General features: G+C 32.8%; 1 protein-coding gene across 11 annotated transcripts in view; it reads left to right on the top strand.

Moving 5' to 3' along the window:
- The window catches only part of LOC105253569 (afadin), a 66,979-nt gene that overhangs the window by 22,302 nt on the left and 24,379 nt on the right, over positions 1-20,298 (top strand). For 7 of the 11 annotated variants that reach the window (XM_025407476.1, XM_025407474.1, XM_025407475.1 and 4 more), the window contains 7 exons: positions 398-497; positions 11,983-12,079; positions 12,589-12,883; positions 14,531-14,649; positions 15,964-16,218; positions 17,714-17,993; positions 19,091-19,747. In XM_025407476.1, coding sequence (XP_025263261.1) covers positions 398-497; positions 11,983-12,079; positions 12,589-12,883; positions 14,531-14,649; positions 15,964-16,218; positions 17,714-17,993; positions 19,091-19,747 — 1,803 coding nt within the window. Of the gene's footprint in view, positions 1-397; positions 498-3,844; positions 4,192-7,931; positions 8,133-9,310; positions 9,444-11,982; positions 12,080-12,588; positions 12,884-14,530; positions 14,650-15,963; positions 16,219-17,713; positions 17,994-19,090; positions 19,748-20,298 lie in introns of those variants that run through there. The other 4 variants (XM_025407481.1, XM_025407482.1, XM_025407480.1 and 1 more) reach the window with 4 other exon arrangements.

Here is a 20,298-nt window from a genome sequence, read left to right as displayed (position 1 = left end):
AAAGGATAATATATTAATAATTTGTAATGGAGATGTTAAGAATTAAAAGTAGGAATTTATTCAATAATATTCACGTATTTTGTTTAATTAGAATTTAAAAAAATAATAATAGCAAAACTATTATCATAACATGATAAAGAAATTGAAAAAGGCAAATTATAAATATTTTTTTAAATATTGCTTTTTAAGATATATATTTTCCTTTTTTAATTTATAAATACTATTGTTGGGATTAAAATTGTACATTATAAAATATTTGCATTCTATATCTCAAAGAACATTGATTATTTTGCTAGTTTTTGGAAATTGTATCAGATTCAGTAATATAAGCATTAGATGTTTTCTTATTAAAAACACAATCATACATATCAATATCATTATTTTATTTATGATACAGGTAAATAGTGAGAACGTGAGTGGCAACGCGCATCAGGAGTACATATTGGACGACGACGAGTGTCCTCTGGCGATATTAATGAATCATCCTTCAACGCGAGGTAAGAATATGCAACTTTTATGTGAATGCATTAGACTCACAATTTGCATAGTCATGATTTTTATGAGCGATTTTTGGTTTGTGTATTATTGTTCCAATATATAATACATAATAATAGAAGTAAATCAGATGCGATTAGACTTATGATTTTAAAATATTTACTTTAAATTTGCGTTCTTTACATTTAAATTGAGGCTACGTAATGTATTGAAATTTATCTTCATACATTTAGAAAAAAAAAACAATTATTAAGTTTTTTACCTTTCCATCTTCTATTGAAAGTTTAATATAATTTAAATTAATATTGCAAAATGGCAATTCTGTAGAGTCTGTCAATAATAACTTGAAATCTTTGCTCATCTTTATATTATGAAATTTTGTGGGGGAATCGCGCTAGTTTGAATTCTTCAGCACGTGATACAAGTGATACGAAAGAAACGAAATTGTTTTAAACTTTAATTTTACATAACAGAAATCAATAACTTATTTGTCAATTTTAGCTTTAAGTAATTCATTTAAATAGAATTTAAATTTAAATAAATCTTTATTGCTTTGTTGCATAAAATGTGAATATAAATTTCGAAACATTTCTATCATACGACAATGATAAATTAGATGCAACTCTATAAAAAAAATTAAAAATTAAATATAAACTAAATATAAACTATAAAAATTATCCTATCTAATTTTTAAAAAAACTGAATGGAGGATTAGTACCTAAGTTGGAAGAAAACGATATAAAGTAATACAATAATAGAAAATACGATAAAAAGTAATACAATTATTCGTGAAGAGAGAAAGAATCTACAGGGTGGCCCCGAACGTTCCAGCCAGACTTGAGATCTTATAGAAAATTTAAATCTGAACAAAAAATTTCTTATAAACATGGGAAAAAAATTCTTCCTTAAGAAGTTATCGCTCAAAAACCTCTGATGAAGGAAGAGCAAAAGGTGAAAAGAAAATGAAACTAAATAAATTTCTTGAAAAAAAAAACGATAAAAATAAAAAATCTTTTTCTTTTATGAAAATAAAATAAAAGTTAGTTAAAAAAAAAGTTATTTAATTATTAATTTTAAAAAAATTATTTAATTATTAATTTTTTGTTCAGAATTAAATTTCCTGTAAGATCTCAGAGTCTGGCTGGAACGTTCGGGGCCACCCTGTATAAGAAAAAAAAAATATGCTGCGATAAAATAAGAGGAATAATTCAATGAAAAGGATTGACGTCAGAGTTTACGGGAGAGGAGAATAAAAATTTGATGAGGGAAGGCTAGAAAGATAAAAGAAGCTGCGTCGAGGAATGAAATTTGCACGGTTGTGCGTCGCATGCATAACAGAGGATTAACATGAGCCGAGTGAGAATCGACGAAAGGAGCAAGTGAAAAGGAGAGAGGAGAGCCGAACAGGACGGAGAGCAAACGAAAGGGGGATGTAAGGGTGGTGCAAGGAGAGCAGCCGATGCCAACATCGCCTCAGTTGGCTCATTGTCGTCGGTGCCAGTGCGCGGGCGCCGTCGTCGCCGCCTCGTCGTTTCTCTCTTTGCCCCCATTTCAACGTCACCGTTCGTGGTGCAATAATTGCCCAGTGATTTTAAGACCAAATTTGCCCCTACGACCTCACTCACGAAGAGGAATTACAATTGTTCCAGCACGCACCTTAATGAAATAGTCAAGTTGAAAGTTCAATACACCGAGGGACACGTATACGCCTCCTGTACACGTTAACTTACATATCCACGTATTAATTACCGTGATTCGTTTTGTTTATTTCGAAGAAAAATGTTCCCATGTCGAGCTCGAGGTCGTTTAAACCCGGCGAGAGTGTACTCATCCACCTACGCGTCTGGTGATCCATTGTGATGTCGACGGAGTTGCGTACGTGCTGATCCCTTGCAGCATCTCGCAAAAATACGACCCGGAGTATTAATAGCCAGGTTGACTTGGGGGAAGCGCGAGAGAAAATTTACAACGTTGATAAAACTGGATCCACCCACGCCCGCGGCTGTAATAGCCCGTAATCATAAGAAGAAGTAAACAGCCGCCGTACAATTACACGCATATAATGCGAAGCGTCCGAGGCGTGGCGTCACCGAATGCGATTAGCTCGTCGACGTATCAAAGACGATTTGCAGCAGTGAAAGCGAATCCACCCACGCACGCGACTGTCGTAATAGCCCGTGCTAATTCGTATGAAGGTGTAAATAGCCGTTACAATTGTTGCAAATACCATGCGAAGCGTCAACATCGCCTAATCTGGCCGATCCATCGCTGCATCGGCATCATATCAATGGGAATTGATGGATAAAGATGATCTCCTAACTCTCCAGAAATGCAAAGTACCAATAAATAATATCTACTACCAGCTAAATATGATCTAACTGGAAGTCAATACTCGTAATTAATCGAATTTAATTGACCTATTATGAAGACCTAAGAGAAGAGTAGTAGCCCGTGCTAATTCATATGAAGGTGTAAATAGCCGTTACAATTGTTGCAAATACCATGCGAAGCGTCAACATCGCCTAATCTGGCCGATCCATCGCTGTATCGGCATCATATCAATGGGAATTGATGGATGAAGATGATCTCCTAACTCTCCAGAAATGTAAAGTACCAATGAATAATATCTACTACCTGCTAAATCTGATCTAATTAGAAGTCAATACTCGTAATTAATCGAATTTATTCGACCTATTATGAAGACCTAAGAGAAGAGGAGGAAGATTGTAACAATAATGGGTATGATATTGCCTCTCGTAATTCTCTTGTAAAGGGCAAAACGACTGTATTGATTACATGCATAAGTTACATTGTAACGGGCAGTATAAAAGATTGCTGCGTGATGACCTACTATTATTGGGATATCGTGAAAAAGAAAATTGTATGCGAAGCCTTGAGAGACAAGTGTACAGCTGGTCATTTTTGATCAGTAACGACCAATTCAACTTTATTAATTATTATTGTACGTTTCTATGAGATTTTGAACAATTTTATGATGATCAATCACTGCTGATGAGCCTACAGATTATCTTTGATCCTGATGATCCTGTGATTGATTATGTGGACCATGCGATCTTTATTCCAAGTATACCTTTAAATGTCACATATATATCTGCAAGAATAACGAAGAGGCTGATTCAAGGATATCCTCGAGACTGTGATCAATGACTATTGATTTGTCCAATTCCTAAAATATATCATCAATAGTATCAAAAGTTTTGACGTCAATACTTGTTTGGGTTAGCTAAATAAGTTCATTATTTTTCCGGTTGTGTTATTATTGAAAATATGAAGCGAAGAGGGAGAAAGAGAGAATAAGAGTGTTCTTATTTTTGTATTTAAGTCCGGGGGTAATGTCACCAAGATACAAATCAAGCATTATCGAGTTTCTCGATGAAGTTGGGACAAGAGTAAACTTGGATTCAATCGCGATTTCAAGCTCGTCAGTGCTGTTAATAGCAATTGATGCTGAAGAGATTTAATTATATACCTCAACGCGCCCATCGACTTCGCAACTAGTTGATAAGATTCGCTTAACCAGCTTGCGAGGGACCAGCAAATTTCCAAGTTACACGGAACAACGAAGGAAAGGAACAACGAAGGGGACCAATCAGCAGCAGCGGAAGCAATAATCGACAAAGGGACCACGAAGTTTAATAAATAAAGCGGTCGACATGATGGATTGGGGAATACGACGTAAGCTCTTATTAAAGCTAAAGGCAGAATCATGCATGACGCATAAGCTGAACTTTCTTTTTTAAGTGTGATTCCATATGTTATCGACCCAACTTAAGAAGTCTGTCGACGCGTATTTTTTAAATAATGTTCGTACTGTAAATATCGAAGACTTGAAAAATTATTTAGCGGCAATGTACTGTTCTATTTGTCCCTTATTTGACTTCTGTAAGATACGTTTTCTCGTAATAGACTTGTTTTTTTATCGCTTTTTTTTTTAGAAGAAATTGATTGCAAGCAAAAATGTCTCATGTTCCATCATATATGCAAACTTTTACGCATTATACAGGGTGTCCCAGGTATCTTCCGTCATCTTTCAAAGACAGATTCCTGGGATCATTTGAAGACGATTTTTCCTCAGCGAAAATGTCAATGAAGGCCATCATGTTTTGCATGTTCCCGATTTTTGTCATCATATATCTTTGCAATTAAGTCTTAAATTAAAACTCAACTAAAGTAAACTGTATTTAAAATTAATCAAAGAATGTAGTTTTGTTAATATTTTATTTCTACAGAGTTTAGTTTACGAAAAACCCTTATTTTCAATCACTTATAATTCGAAAATTATTAGTGCCTCGACATTTTCGTTGAGGAAAAATCGTCTTCAGATGATCCCAGGAATCTGTCTTTGAAAGATGACGGAAGATAACTGGGACACCCTGTAGAATATTTTTCGATAATTGTCAATCACAAGGCTTGCCTCTTGTTTTGTTTGCATGCATCTCTTACGTTGTATTAATAAGAAATGCCACGATAAAAAAAATGTCTCCTCGACATCCTAAAATTACATTTCTGTCGTGCAAATATGCAAGTATAAAAAGAAATATGATAATTTAAAAAGAAAGAAAAACACTGAGATTATCTTTAATCGAAAAAAATAGAATATTCCTCCCTCTCTCTCTCCTTCACCCTTTCCTTTTTCGGGATCGAGCAACTCTTCAGTAGGTTAGTTTTCGAAGCTTCGAATTTCGAAGTTAACTTCAAATCTTCAAAGTTTCAAAAGATATATTCTTACAAATTCATATAAAAAATGTTAGAATTAAAGAAATGAACATATTGTAAATAAGAGTGAATTAAAAAATTAATATATATGTACAAAAAATTATTTAAAAAATAAATTATTAAGAAATTATTAAAAATTATTGAAAATCACAATTTTTAGATTAGATTCTTAGAATATTCTTCAATTATAATCTTCAAATATAACCTTCGAAGCTTCGAATTTTCAAAGAGTTTCGAAAAATATATTCTTACAAATTCATGTAAGAAATGTTAGAATTGAAGAAATGAATATATTGTAAATAAGAGTGAATTAAAAAATTAATATATATGTACAAAAAATTATTTAAAAAATAAATTATTAAAAATTATTGAAAATCACAATTTTTAAACTAGATTTTTAGAATATTCTTCAATTATAACCTTCAAATATAACTTCAAAAATTCAACTTTACAAATCATGAAAAATTAAAAAGAAATGAAAAAAAAAAGAATTAAAAAAAAAAAAAAAAAAAAAATTATTGAAAATCACAATTTTTAAACTAGATTTTTAGAATATTCTTCAATTATAACCTTCAAATATAACTTCAAATATAACCTTCGAATTTCAAAGTTTTGAAAGATATATTCTTACAAATTCATGTAAGAAATGTTAGAATTGAAGAAATGAAGATATTGTAAATAAGAGTGAATTAAAAAATTAATATATATATATATATATATATATATATATATATATACACAAGTTATTTAAAAAATAAATTATTAAAAATGATTGAAAATTACAATTTTTAAACTAGATTTTTAGAATATTCTTCAATTATAACCTTCAAATATAATTTCAGTTATAATCTTCGAAGCTTAGAAATTTCGATCTTTGAACATTTTAATAGATTATTCTAATATCGAAGCCTTTGAATTAAATCATCAGCCCTATTCTTCAGCATCATAAGTCGAAAGTGGGTTAATTGTGGGCTGGAGGAAGGGTCAAGGGATGAAAGCAATGTCTCTCGCGACCTCTCGCGTGCGTCGCGCACGCATCGGGAAACGACGGGGTTGTGTGTGCGTACATACATATGCACATACGTTACGTGCGGACTCGGCTGGAGTGCGCGAAAAAATCAATAAAACACCGGAACGATCCGCGTTACGTGCCGACCTACATTCGAGCACCTAGCATGTGCACCTAGCTTTGTGTTTCTCTAAAGATACCTTTGCTAGTTTCTCTTCTTTCCGGAAAATAATCGCGTGCGCCGATCCCGATCGTTTTCCTCCCTCCCCTCCCCCCGCCTCATCCCCTTCCTCTAAGCGACGAGGCGAAATTTCAAAGCAGATTCTCGATCGCGAGATTGCGACGATGATGAGTGCTGCTTTGCGATTACGGTGAAAGAAGACTGCAATTGCATTAGGGAGAATTTTAATTAAATTACTTTCACTTCCAGGAAGAAAAAAATTAAATTAAGGGGTGTATGTAAAATTCGATTTTTATATATACATTTAATTTTATTGTTTAATAAAATAATATGTTTAATTATTTAATAAAATGATATATTTAATTATTTATATTTTATTATTTAATAAAATAATATTATATTTAATATGTTTATGAGATAATTATTACGGATAATGTTACGAAAATTTTTTGATACGTTTACAAAATTTATTTTTAGTATCTATGATACTAAAAGTGTTTCTCTTAAACGACAAACAATCCAGATGATACTATTTTTACTATCATATATCATACTATTTTTAGTATCGTAGATACTGAAAAAAATGATTCGATATAAAAATATGGAGTCTCGAAAAAAAGAGGGAAAAGTCACTGCTCGCTAATTTCAATAATTATTTCTTTCAATTTATTTGTTTCCCGTTTGTCAATAAAAAATTACAATCCTTGCACGAGATAAAACGTAATAATCGTAAGAAAAAAAACCAATATCTTCCTCTGTGTAACGCCTCTTCCTGCCCCTATTTTCGATTAAAAATTAACTATATTGCACGAATCCATCTCGCAAAAAGCTAATAAATAATTTCACGACGGATGTAAATGGAGAAGTACTGCTATAGTTCCGCATATAGGGTGTAACTAAAATAAGGAGACAAACTTCGGGGAGAGGAGAGGAGGAGGGGGCGAGTTTCTCATCAAAACATGTTAATGTAAAATGAGAAAGTAATATGATTTATTATTATTTTCAATTTTTAATAACAATTAATTTAATAACAATTAAATGTTCAAAATGTCTTTCATCTAACGATCATAATAAATATATGGCATGGACACGTATAATCGTATCAAAATAAAGCGATTGAAAGAGTAACTGTTTCTCGAAACGTGAATTAAAAATGAGATCGAGTGCTAATATGTATTATTGTGAAAAATGACGATTGTCAAATTAGAATGCTACTTGGTCAGGTTAGGTTAACGACATATATTTTTTCTGATAATGAATTGAATTAATAACATTTGTTTTAGTTATATTTCAATAATAATGGACTTACGAAATATATATATAGATGTGAATTTTTTTCGATATAAAATTCGTCCTCTTATTTTAGTTACACCCTGTATATAGCGCAAGAGACACCCGTCAACACGCTTGCGCCGATCTCACGTGCGCTCTAGCGTATTCTAGTTTCTATATACATCCTGTGTACGTACGTTGTACGGGACGAAAGTAACAAGAGGGACAACAGTGTTGTTTTAACAGGCGAGCCGCATACAGGGTGTCGCGTCACGGACAGTTGAAGATTATATCGTCTCGTTAGACGCGCGAATATAATTTTATAATTCGCGTTTGTGCTCCGTCGTGTTTGCGATATAAAATCGAAAGTGCTGCTTTTTCAAGTGCGCGATTTATCGGCTCGTTCTCATTGAAATATTCCAATTAAATATCCAAGTTGTACGGAATAAAGAAAATTTATTTTGATCTATAAATTGAATTACGATTGTAATTAATTATTTAATTCGCAATTAATTAATTATGAATTCTAATTAATTGTAATTATTAATTAATATAATTACAATTAATTATTCAATTCAGCAGTATATACTTGAAACATGTTACTTAATTAATTCGTTGAAGTTTTTGCTCCATCTCTCACCCTCGCTCCGCGTGTTGCTTTCTATTTGATTAAAATTGACATTGTGGTTTTTATATTTTTTCCTCATTTAGCCTTTTTATTAATAAAGTACGTTAATTAGCCTTTTTATTAATAAAGTAAGTTAATAATTTTTTGGGGGAGAAACAGTGCGATCAATTTGAACTTTGCTCCGAAAATCATCGACCTTGAGTCATTGATAAATTAGATAATTGAATAGAGATCGAAACTCGCTTCGTTAGTCTACTACGATCGATACGTGCGTGTATTTTAAGTACCTTGCATAGTACATACTTGCATCGATCAACAATATTCTCGGAATTTTTTATTCTTTGGAATTTTTCTGGAAAGAAAAGGACTGTTTGGAACTCGTCAAGGTGGTCGCGTGCGATTTTCGATATATCGGGTGATCTTTGTTTATTTATTTGACGCCACCTGGCGTGCGTCAAGTTGACCGCGTGCATGGTATCTAAAAATCTCTCACGTTTTGCATCATCACGTTGTTTGCCTTTGTTGGGGTGAACCGAAAAGGTTAAAGCTACGTAGAAATTGCAACAGGTGCAATTTAATGACGAAACGTCGTTCCCAAGTTGGAGAACTTTGGAGACTTTTTATAGCTTCCCGATAAGAATACACACTGATCGATTTGTATATATATAGCTCACATACATACATGCTAGAAAAAATTAGCATGAAACACTTATTTATTCTTGATGTCCTCGGGGAAAATACGTTGGCTTATTAAACCGGTCATTTTCGCTTATTGTCCTCTAACGCGGCTTCAATTCCGATGATGACAAGCTTGTCTTTATAAATATTTTATATTTGGGTATTTATAAGTGTTTCCTGATATCCTTTTTCTATTTTATTAATATAAATAGTTCGCTGTTGTATGTTTATCGTTAATATTCTCGATGTGTAAAGTTGTTGCAAGATGTGTTACCAATATGTTAAATCGTTTGTGTCTTGAAAGACCCTTTTTTGATATATTTGCGTTTATTATCCGGGTGTGAATCGTTGATCTAGAAGTGTTATCGGACATAGATATGAAGATATGATCGGCCTTTGGCCATTCAAGCCACGTCGAAGCGGCAAAGTGGAGGTGATGTTGGGTGAGTGTCCTCAGGAAGACTTTGAATCCTTTGAACATCCTAGTCTAGATTACTGACTGATTCAAAATCACTCAAAGTTTGTCCCAAGCACTTCGAATTCTCTGAACATTCTAATCTAGATTGCTGGCTGATTCAAAATCAGTTAAAGTTCACGAAGTCTATTATAAGTGTCTTCGACCAATCTTGTCAAACTAGTATCAGTGCAACTTTTGCTCACAACTCGAGAGTCCTTAGACTCCAAGATCGTCTAAGGTCTCTTAATTTATGTTTATTGTAAGAGTCGATTTTATCAATATTGTCAAACTAGTATCAGTGCAACTTTTGCTCACAACTCGAGAGTCCTTAGACTCCAAGATCGTCTAAGGTCTCTTAATTTATGTCTATTGTAAGAATCGATTTTACTAATATTGTCAAACTAGTATCAGTGCAACTTTTGCTTACAACTCGAGAGTCCTTAGACTCCAAGATCATTTAAAGTATCTTAATTTATGTCTATTGTAAGAGTCGATTTTATCAATACTGTCAAACTAGTATCAGTGCAACTTTTGCTCACAACTCGAGAGTCCTTAGACTCCAAGATCATCTAAAGTCTCTTAATTTATGTTTATTGTAAAAGTCGATTTTACCAATATTGTCGAACTAGTATCAGTTCAACTTTTGCTTACAACTCGAGAGTCCTTAGACTCCAAGATCATCTAAAGTCTCTTAATTTATGTTTATTGTAAGAGTCGATTTTATCAATATTGTCAAACTAGTATCAGTGCAACTTTTGCTCACAACTCGAGAGTCCTTAGACTCCAAGATCATTTAAAGTCTCTTAATTTATGTTTATTGTAAGAGTTGATTTTACCAATATTGTCGAACTAGTATCAGTGCAACCTTTGCTCACAACTCGAGAGTCCTTAGACTCCAAGATCATCTAAGGTCTCTTAATTTATGTTTATTGTAAAAGTCGATTTTACCAATATTGTCGAACTAGTATCAGTGCAACTTTTGCTCACAACTCGAGAGTCCTTAGACTCCAAAATCGTCTAAAGTATCTTAATTTATGTTTATTGTAAGAGTCGATTTTACCAATATTGTCGAACTAGTATCAGTGCAACTTTTGCTCACAACTCGAGAGTTCTTAGACTCTAAGATCATCTAAGGTTTCTTGATGTTACTCGAGTGTATCACTCCAACCGAAAGTAAGGAAACGACGTCGTTGGCAAAAGCAAGGACGAGGGAAACGCTGATGAAAACGACGACTGGGTGCAATGACTGTGCGGCTCGCTGACCCGAGAAGCCGAGAGTCGTTCTCCCTTTCCGTCCTCTTCCGTGAGAAGTTACCATGCCTTGAAAGCACACGTGCGTCTCCATACATTGTGCGTAAGGGGCACGGTAATATTTTAACGCGAGAAAAATGCACGATCGCTATCTCTCGTCCATCATACTAATTCGACGATTTACCGCGAAGCTTCTCATGCGCGATTATTATTACATATATATGCCACGCATCTCTGAATTTAACGATGCGCATTTGTATGACGGCTCTTTGATGAAGCCTCCTCCCCCTTTTTCTTCCCACACATCGTTGCTTCCATACCTGAAGCCTAAAAAAAGCCATCTATTTGTCATACTTATTTATTTTTTTCAAAGGCATATACAGGGTGTCCCAGACCACCCGTACATTCCTCTTAAAATGAAAATAAATGGCTTTTATCAAAAATCGCGAACAATTTTTAAGTAAAAATCGGGTGCGCTATATCAAATGGTGATATTTTCAATTTTTGATTCCGATCGGAAATACGTCATCCGGATCGGAAGTTGAATTTTTTTAGGGGAACATGGTACTTTTTATTACAGATTCGAATTGTACGTGAAAAAATAAGAAACTTTTGTATCAAACGTTTTTTCTGAAAGTGCCTCTGTCAATCTTAAAATTAAAGTTCATTATTTCATCACAGTTACTTTTAAGGTTAATTTTAAGATTGATGGAGGCACTTTCAGAAAAAACGTTTGATACAAAAGTTTCTTATTTTTTCATGTACAATTCGAATCTGTAATAAAAAGTACCACCTAACCTAACCTAACCTAACCATGTTCCCCTAAAAAAATTCAACTTCCGATCCGCATGGCGTATTTCCGGTCGGAATTAAGAGTTGAAAATATCACTATTTGATAGAACGTACCGATTTACTTAAAAAGCATTGTTCGCGATTTTTAATAAAAGCCATTTATTTTCATTTTAAAAGGGGTGATCTTGGACACACTATATACTTATTTGAATTTTAAAACAAGTGACCCCTTCGCGTGAATTTATGTACGTGAAATAGTCTGTGCAACAGGTATCACTATACTTTCATGAACAAGCTATTGTAAATGTATCTGCGCTCTAGTTTTTATAATTTTTTTTTCATGATGTTTATATATTTTATACACTGAATTATATAATCGATACGATTGTCTGTCTTTATAGTTTATTCTTTATGTATATAAAACCTGTATATATTGCTTGTGCGATAACATCGTTTAATTAAAATACGTACTTTTATTGCAGGTTCCATTATGTTCCACGTGAGGAGGAGGCCCGCTGATTACATGCCTCGAAAACGTAAAAAGAAACCCGCCGGAAAGTGGAACGAGTTGGATCACAGGTATGAATTTTTTCGCACAAAAGGACCCCTTTCTCGCACACGACATTCTTAATTATTTGGAAAATATTTTACAGCGATCATTATATTAATTGGTCGTTAAAATTGAAAAACCTGAAAAAATTGGAGAATTTGAAGTTCTCAGGAATTTCTCTTGTACCTGAAAAAAATCAGAGAATTCTCAGGAAATTTTATTGGGATACGAAGAATTTAAAAAAAAATTCTCTTTGATAATTTTGCTCTTATCACTTATAACAGGATATGTATTCTCGGAAAAAAACTTGAAAACTTTTTTGTTTTATCTTGAAAAATCAAGGAATTCTCATGGAAATTTTATAAAAAATTGATACGTTCAATTTTAATTTTGTTTTTATGTTAAACATTTATGTTAACTTAAACAGCTTTAGTTGAAAACTCTGAAAGCTGTTTTTAGCTTTAAAGCCTTTGAGAGCTATTCTTTTGCAATTATTTAAATTCTAATCATTTAAAATTAATCTAATTAATCTTCGCAGGTACGAGGACGAGAGATTGCCGTTCCTGCTGGAGCTTAATCCCGATGGCAGCGATATCCCGAACGGTGCCGGGGCGCGACACCGGTTGCAGCCAAATGTCACGGAGGTGGGCTCGGAGAGGCCAATTGGACCTCAAGCGGTCCAGGCGCAGACGTTGACTCTGCCAGGACCGACGGTGATGCCCAGGCATTGCGTGATAGCCTTCACCGAGAACATCGTCACCCTCACACCGTGCTCCAGAGACGCGCATACCTATGTCAATAATCAAAGGATACACCAGACCACTATCTTGCAGGTGTGTTGCTGAGGTTGCTTCTTGGGGACGGAAGATGCTCGTATTTATCTGTATTTATTCAGGTTGTTTCATTCAGGGTTGGCAAAAAACTTGTTTTTTTTATTTTAAACATTGTTTTTTTTGTTTAGAACAATGTTTTTTGTTTTATTTGTGTTTTTAAGTAAAGTAAAAAAACATGTTTTAAATAAAAAAAAACAAGTTTTAAACAAGCAAAAACACTTAATAGCTTTGATCTGTGTAAATATTTAAATTTTTTCGATAGCGTTAAACTGTAAATAACGTTGTCAAAATTGACAACGCTATTAAAAATATAAATAATAAAATAAAAATGATAAGATGGGTATTATTTTAGAATATTTATTTTTGGAATTATTTATTTTTGGAGAAAAAAAGTTCCAGTTAATAATATTGATATACAATACTTTGATTCCTTTCCTATTCTTATTAAGTAACCTCATGCTTAACTCTCTCTCTCAACATAAATTATAAATAAAATAAAAATAAAAAACCTCAAGTCTGCTTTTTATAGAAGAATTGAGGTTTTTAGTTTTCTTTTATTTCTTTTATTTTCTTTTATTTCTTTTTTTTAGAACTACTGACCTGCTATGGGTTATGTACTATTAATTTAAAATGCTAAAATGTAAAATGTAAAATCAGTCAAAATCTTCTAAGTAATCTTTATTGTATTGATTGTTATTTAATATCCAAAAATAAATATTCTGCTAAAATAATATCCATCTTATCATTTTTATTTTATTATTTATATTTTTATATCTATATGTTACATAAATATAGATGAAAAACTAAAAACACTAAAACAAAAACTTTTTTGCAATATACACATCTATTAGTTTTTGTTTGTTTTTGATTTTTTTTACAATTTCTTTTTCAAATAATCATATATTTTATTTGCGATATTTTAAATGATTCTAAACAGTAGTTTAAAACAGTTTAAAACAAAAATGTTTAAAACAGTGTGCATTGTTTTAAACAAGTTTTAATCAAACAGTTTTAAACATATTGTTTAAAACATGCCAATCCTAGTTTCATTGAACCGCCCTAGGCAAGTATTTCGAAAAATTTGGAAGATATGAAAGAAACGTTTTCTACACAAGTTTTCTACACAAGTTTGACTTCGAGGGATATATAAGATAGTATCATTGGTTTAACTTTTTTAATAAATATTTGATGGTCATCTTCAATTTCTTGGGTGGAAATGGAACCCTCTGTTATTCTTATAGTTCTTCCCAGAGCTTTCCAAGACACTATAAATAATTTTCCATCAAGTAATTTCCGAGTTATGAAGCTTGAAATAATTTCTTAATTTTACATAAATTATAAAATAATCATTTTTCGATGATCTTACCTCAATACTTATGCACAAAATTTATTAGTATAAAGAAAACAATCTTTTTTTTAGGAAAAAAAATGTAATTTGCAATTAACAGTTATTAACATTACATATTAATCGCCTGAGGAGATTAAAATGAAACACGTATATTTATGTAATTTTTATTAATTATTTAATTAAATATAAACGACTCTTAATTAATTGTAAATAATAAGTACAAAAAGAAACACACAGATTTATGTTTCGAGTTGTGCCAATCGACAAGAAATAATTTGATGATAATTGTTTTTTTACAGAATGGAGCTGTTATCAAATTCGGCAGAATGCATACTTTTCGATTCATCGACCCGGCGCCGGAAGAGCGCATTAGGCAGAGACATGACTCTAACAAGCAAATTGACTATGCTTATGATCGGTATGTTTAAAATTCGTACTCTTGTACTCTATTGTTGGTGTAATTAGATGAGAATAGTGGATGCACGAATGTTTTGCAGCATTCATATAATTCAGCTATGTTTATAATACGTTTTAGATGCACACATTTAGCTCGTTTACAACTATCAGTTATCATAATTGCTATATTAATAGATTTTACTTATTAAATTATAATTTTTATTAACGTTAAAGTTTTTATTTAAGCATCTGGGCTACAATAGTATGGAGCACTTTTAACAAATATCATGTTTCTAAATAAAAAGTGCACAGTACGAACCTATTGATAATATTGTAAACATTGAAATATAATTAAAATAATTAAATGAAATATAATTAATATAATTAATATAATTAAAAGATTAAAAAAAGTTTCTGATAAATCTAGTTGTCACACTTTATTAAGGGTTCTCCATACTTTCTTTAGGCTGTTAGCAGTGTTTGCTGTAGATAATTTCAAAATTATCTAGATAAAGATAAAGATAAAAATCCGTAAATTTATCTTAGATGGGATAAAGATGATTTTGCTTTTACTTAAGCTAGATGAAAGATGAGATGATTATTGCGATAATCTAGATAATTATCTAGATATTTTTATTTATTTTAGAAGACTAAATATTTGTAAAAATGTGACGCAGATTATAAATAGGATATTAAAATCATAAACACATATTCTTTCTCTTTTCCTAAAGAATATTTAAATAATAGCAAAAAGGTATATAAATGATATGATAAATATTTATTTATTAATTTATATTTATAATATATTTATAATATATTTATAATATATTAATAATAATAATATAAAAAATATATTTTAGATATTTTTATATATTTTATTATATTTTTATATATTAATAATAATATAAAAAATATATTTTATATATTTTTATATATTTTATTATATTCTTATATATTAATAATAATATAAAAAATATATTTTAGATAGATTTTTAGAAGCTTGCCTGAAAAACTTTTTTGCATAATGAAAACGTCATCTTAGACAATTTTCAGATAAGATGACATATTTTTCATCTAAGATAAAGATAAAGACACTTTGTATTTCTTCATCTAGTTAAAGATAAAGATGATCCATTTCTTTATCTAGACGATTATCTAGATAATTTTATCTAGATACCAGCAAACACTGACTGTTAGAGAACTCATTTTCCGATAGATTTTTTTATCACACTTTCCTTTGCCATTTTTCGTTGATTGATATTTATGTGGCTCGATTTTTGCTTCGATGTTTGCTTCTCCCATCGCAAATCCTTGCTTCGCGCGCACGTCACGACAGACGCTCGCCGGACGCAAGCAGTCAGGACATCAGCTCGGAAAAATTTCACCCGGGATCCGGGACGTTGAACGGCCAGACCGCGAACCAGGTCCAAGAGAGCGCGACCTCGTCGAGCCCGTCCAAGTCCGCCGTCGCAGCTCATAGTCCTCGTAGTCCCACGCACCCGCCAGAGCCCACGCACAATTACGAGACCACGTTCGATTTAGACGGAAACGTGGAGACGGCCAGTCTGAGCAGCAGCAGAGATGGCAACAGGTAGCGAAATGCGAGTCCATGAAGAGTTTACGACGCTTTACGTGACTTTGGACTGAGACAAAAGTACTTGGATCATACCAATGCGAACGATTATGACCTGTATAAAGTCTGCGTTCGAAGCAAACCATGTAGCAAAATTTATAATTTGTACAAAATTAATTTTCTTAATTTTGAGAAATTAGTTAATTTTCAATATAATTTAATTTTTATTGAAAAAATTTTTTTAGAATTCTTTGCTAATGTTAGATTAAAACAGCCTGTCAATCCAGTCAAGTTCTTCAGGATGCGTTCAATAATACAATTATTATAAGTGTTATTAAATCTGCAGTAAAAAGTATAAAGTATATTTCTTTGTGAATATTTTTTGTATTCATTTATAAATGTTTACAAAATTATTGTATTTATAAAAGAACTAAAATAATACACAAATTTATACTGGGTGTTAAAAAAGTCTGGACACAGTCGAATATCTTGATAAGGAAGAGATTATTAGAAAGTGTTTCAGACAAAATTTGTATAGCTTGAAGGGGGCCATAAGATAGTGTCATTGGTTTTACCTTGAAAAGTCGTTTGAAGGTCACGTGAGAGTCACCTCCAACTTTTTGAATGAGACACCCTATATACTTTTGCATATTCTTGTAGTTCATCTCGAGAGCTTTTCAAAACACTATAATTAAGTTAGTTTTTATTAAGTATTTTCCGAGTTATAAGGCTTGAAATAATTTCTTAATTTTACATAAAATATCTAGTAAAATATTCATTTTTCGATTATCTTACCTTAATACTTTTATATACAAAATAATAAGAGGAATCAATTGGTGTAAAGAAAAAACAGTTGTTTTTAAGCAAAAATATGTAATTTGCAATTAACAATTACATATTTCTTTTCTAAAAACAACTATGCGTTTTCTTTATATCAATTGATTCCTCTCATTATTTTGTACATAAAAGTATTAAGGTGAGCTTATCGAAAAATGTATATTTTATAAGATATTTTACGGTTTATGTAAAATTAAGAAATGATTTCGAGCCTCATAACTCGGACAGTACTTAATGAAAACTGACTTAATTGTAGTATTTTGGAAAGCTCTCGACGTGAGCTACCAGACTATTCAATAAAAAATAGATGGTTCCATTGAAAAAATTGAAGGTGATCTTCATGTTACCTCCAAATAACTCTTCAAGGTCAAACCAATGGTACCATGTTATATCCCCCTCGAAACCATACAACTTTTGCCTGAAACACTTTCTAGTAAAACTTCCTTATCGAGATATTCGACCAGACTTTTTAACATCTAGTGTCCAGACTTTTTTAACACCTAGTATATTAATTTTTTTTTGAGGAATTAATATTACGACCGTGTCCAGACTTTTTTAACACCTAGTATATTAATTTTTTTTAGAAATAATATTATATATTTATTTTTGAAAAAAAGAGAACAATTAGAAAATTTGAATCCAAATCGGAAAATTAACTCGTATCAATTGTTGACAGGCTTTCACAGTACGATCGGCAGCCGCGAGGCACGGATCCAATCCTGCCGGCTGTTTTGGAATTTCTCGAAGAGACAGAGGAGACATTCCTTCACGCGGTCATCACCGACGTGGAGCCCTCAGCGCCGCAGTTCAAGCTGGCACCAACTTATACACTCTACCTGAGCGCGAGATATCGCGCCAGCACGCACTATAGACCTGAACTACAACCTACCGAAAGGGCACATCGACTCACCGTCATGCTAGCAAATGTTGCTACCATGATTCAACGTGTTATCCAGGTATCAACGAATGATAATTTTCTCCCATTTCAACAGACTCGAAAATAATCTACCCTAGATTATCTAGAAGAAGATTATCTAGAACCTAATCTAGAAACATATCATCGCAGTTTGGATATTTACATCCTATACAAGTAGATATACAGGGTGTCCCAAAAGTCCCAGATCGGTCGAATATTTCATAAACTATACACTTTAGAAAGAAATGTTTCAGACAAAAGTTGTATGGCTTGAAGGGGGCCATCAGATAGTGACAATGATTTGACATGGAAGAGTCATTTGAAAGTTACGTGAAGATCACCGTCAATTTCTTAAATGGAACTCCCTATTTTTTATTACATATTCGTGTAGCTTATCTCGAGAGCTTTCCAAAACACTATAATTAAACATTTCTTCATTGAGTACTTTTCGAGTTATGAGGCTTGAAATTATTTCTTAATTTTACATAAACCGTAAAATATCTTATAAAATATTCATTTTTCGATTATCTTACCTTAATAACTTTATGTACAAAATAATGAGAGAATTCAGTTGGTGTAAAGAAAACACATAGTTGTTTTTAAAAAAAATATGTAATTGTTAATTGCAAATTACATATTTTTTTTTTAAAAACAACTATGTTTTCCTTTACATCAATTGATTTCTCTCATTATTTTGTACATAAAATTATTAAGGTAAGATAATCGAAAAATGAATATTTCACAAGATATTTTATGGTTTATATAAAATTATAAGAAATAATTTCAAGCCTCATAACTCGAAAAGTACTCAATAAAGAAATACTTTATTATAATGTTTTGGAAAGCTCTCGAGATAAGCACGAATATGTAATAAAAAATAGGGGGTTCCATTTAAGAAATAGGGGGTTCCATTTAAGAAATTGACGGCGATCTTCACGTGACTTTCAAATGACTCTCCCATGTCAAATCATTGCCACTATCTGATGGCCTCCTTCAAGCCATACAACTTTTGTCTGAAACATTTCTTTCTAAAATGCATAGTTTATGAAATATTCGACCGGTTTGGGACTTTTGGGACACCCTGTATAGGAATACACGTGAATAGTAGAGTTTTCAAGGGAGATTGCATTTCTTCAGGAACGTTACATGGACGCCTCGTCCTTGGCCTTTTGGCTGGCAAACGGCTCGGAGCTATTGCACATGCTAAAGAGCGACCGACACGTGGGTGCATTTTCCACGCGAGCCCAGGACATCCTGGCGGACGCGGTGCACACGGCCTTCGGCTCGCTGGTGCGTTGCGTCACGCTGGAACTAACCCCGGCGATGACGCAGTTCATGGCGGACGCGGACGAGCCGGCGAAGGAGGCCGGGGTGCTGCAGATCTTCTCCAATACGATGGCGCTGCTGCGACGATGCCGAGTGAACGCCGCGTTGACGATCCAATTGTTCAGCCATCTGTTCCACGCGATCAACGCTACGGCCTTCAACACCCTCGTTTCCAACGGGAACTTGTGCGTCAGGTGGTTCGGACGCAGGCTCAAAGCCAGGCTGAACGCCCTGGAGACTTGGGCCGAGAGACAGGGATTGGAACTTGCCAGTCAGTGCCACTTGGCGACGATCATGCAGGCGACTCACCTCTTACAGGCTCCCAAATACAACGCCGAGGAACTGGCCACGTTGAGCTCAACTTGTTTCAAACTGAATTCTCTGCAGGTCAGAGCATTATTACAAAAGTATCAGCCTGCTGCGGACGAGCCTAGGTTACCTGCCGAATTGATCGAGAATGTTGTGAGAGTGAGTACATAAAGACTATATAATTTTGATCTTTGTTAATAATCGTAAAATTGTAAGAACATTATTATACAAGATGTTTCATTTTAATTTCCCCAGGCAAATAATGAAATTCGGAAAATAATGAAAAATCGAAAAAATGTTACAGACAAAAGTTGTATGGTTTCTAGGGGGACATAAGATGGTGCTATTGGTTTGATCTTGAAGAGTCATTTGAACGTCACGTAAAGGTCACTTCAATTTTTTTAAATGGAACACCCTATATATTTTTGCACATTCTTGTAGCTCATCTCGAGAGCTTACCAAAACACTATAATTAAGTTAGTTTTCATTAAGTACTTTCCGAGTTGTAGGCTTGAAATAATTTCTTAGTTTTACATAAATCATAAAATATCGAGTAAAATATCTAGTAAAATATTCATTTTTCGATTATCTTACTTCAATACTTTTATGTACAAAATAATGAGAGGAATTAATTAGTGTAAAGAAAACACATCATTGTTTCTAAGAAAAAATATGTAATGTGCAATTAACAATTACATATTTTTTTCTTA

This window comes from Camponotus floridanus, unplaced genomic scaffold (genome assembly GCF_003227725.1).
Source record: "Camponotus floridanus strain SB8 unplaced genomic scaffold, Cflo_v7.5 scaffold178, whole genome shotgun sequence".
NCBI classification, from domain to species: domain Eukaryota; kingdom Metazoa; phylum Arthropoda; class Insecta; order Hymenoptera; family Formicidae; genus Camponotus; species Camponotus floridanus.
The sequence above is the reverse complement of the archived record's forward strand: the minus strand, read 5'-3'. Positions and strand labels throughout refer to the sequence as shown.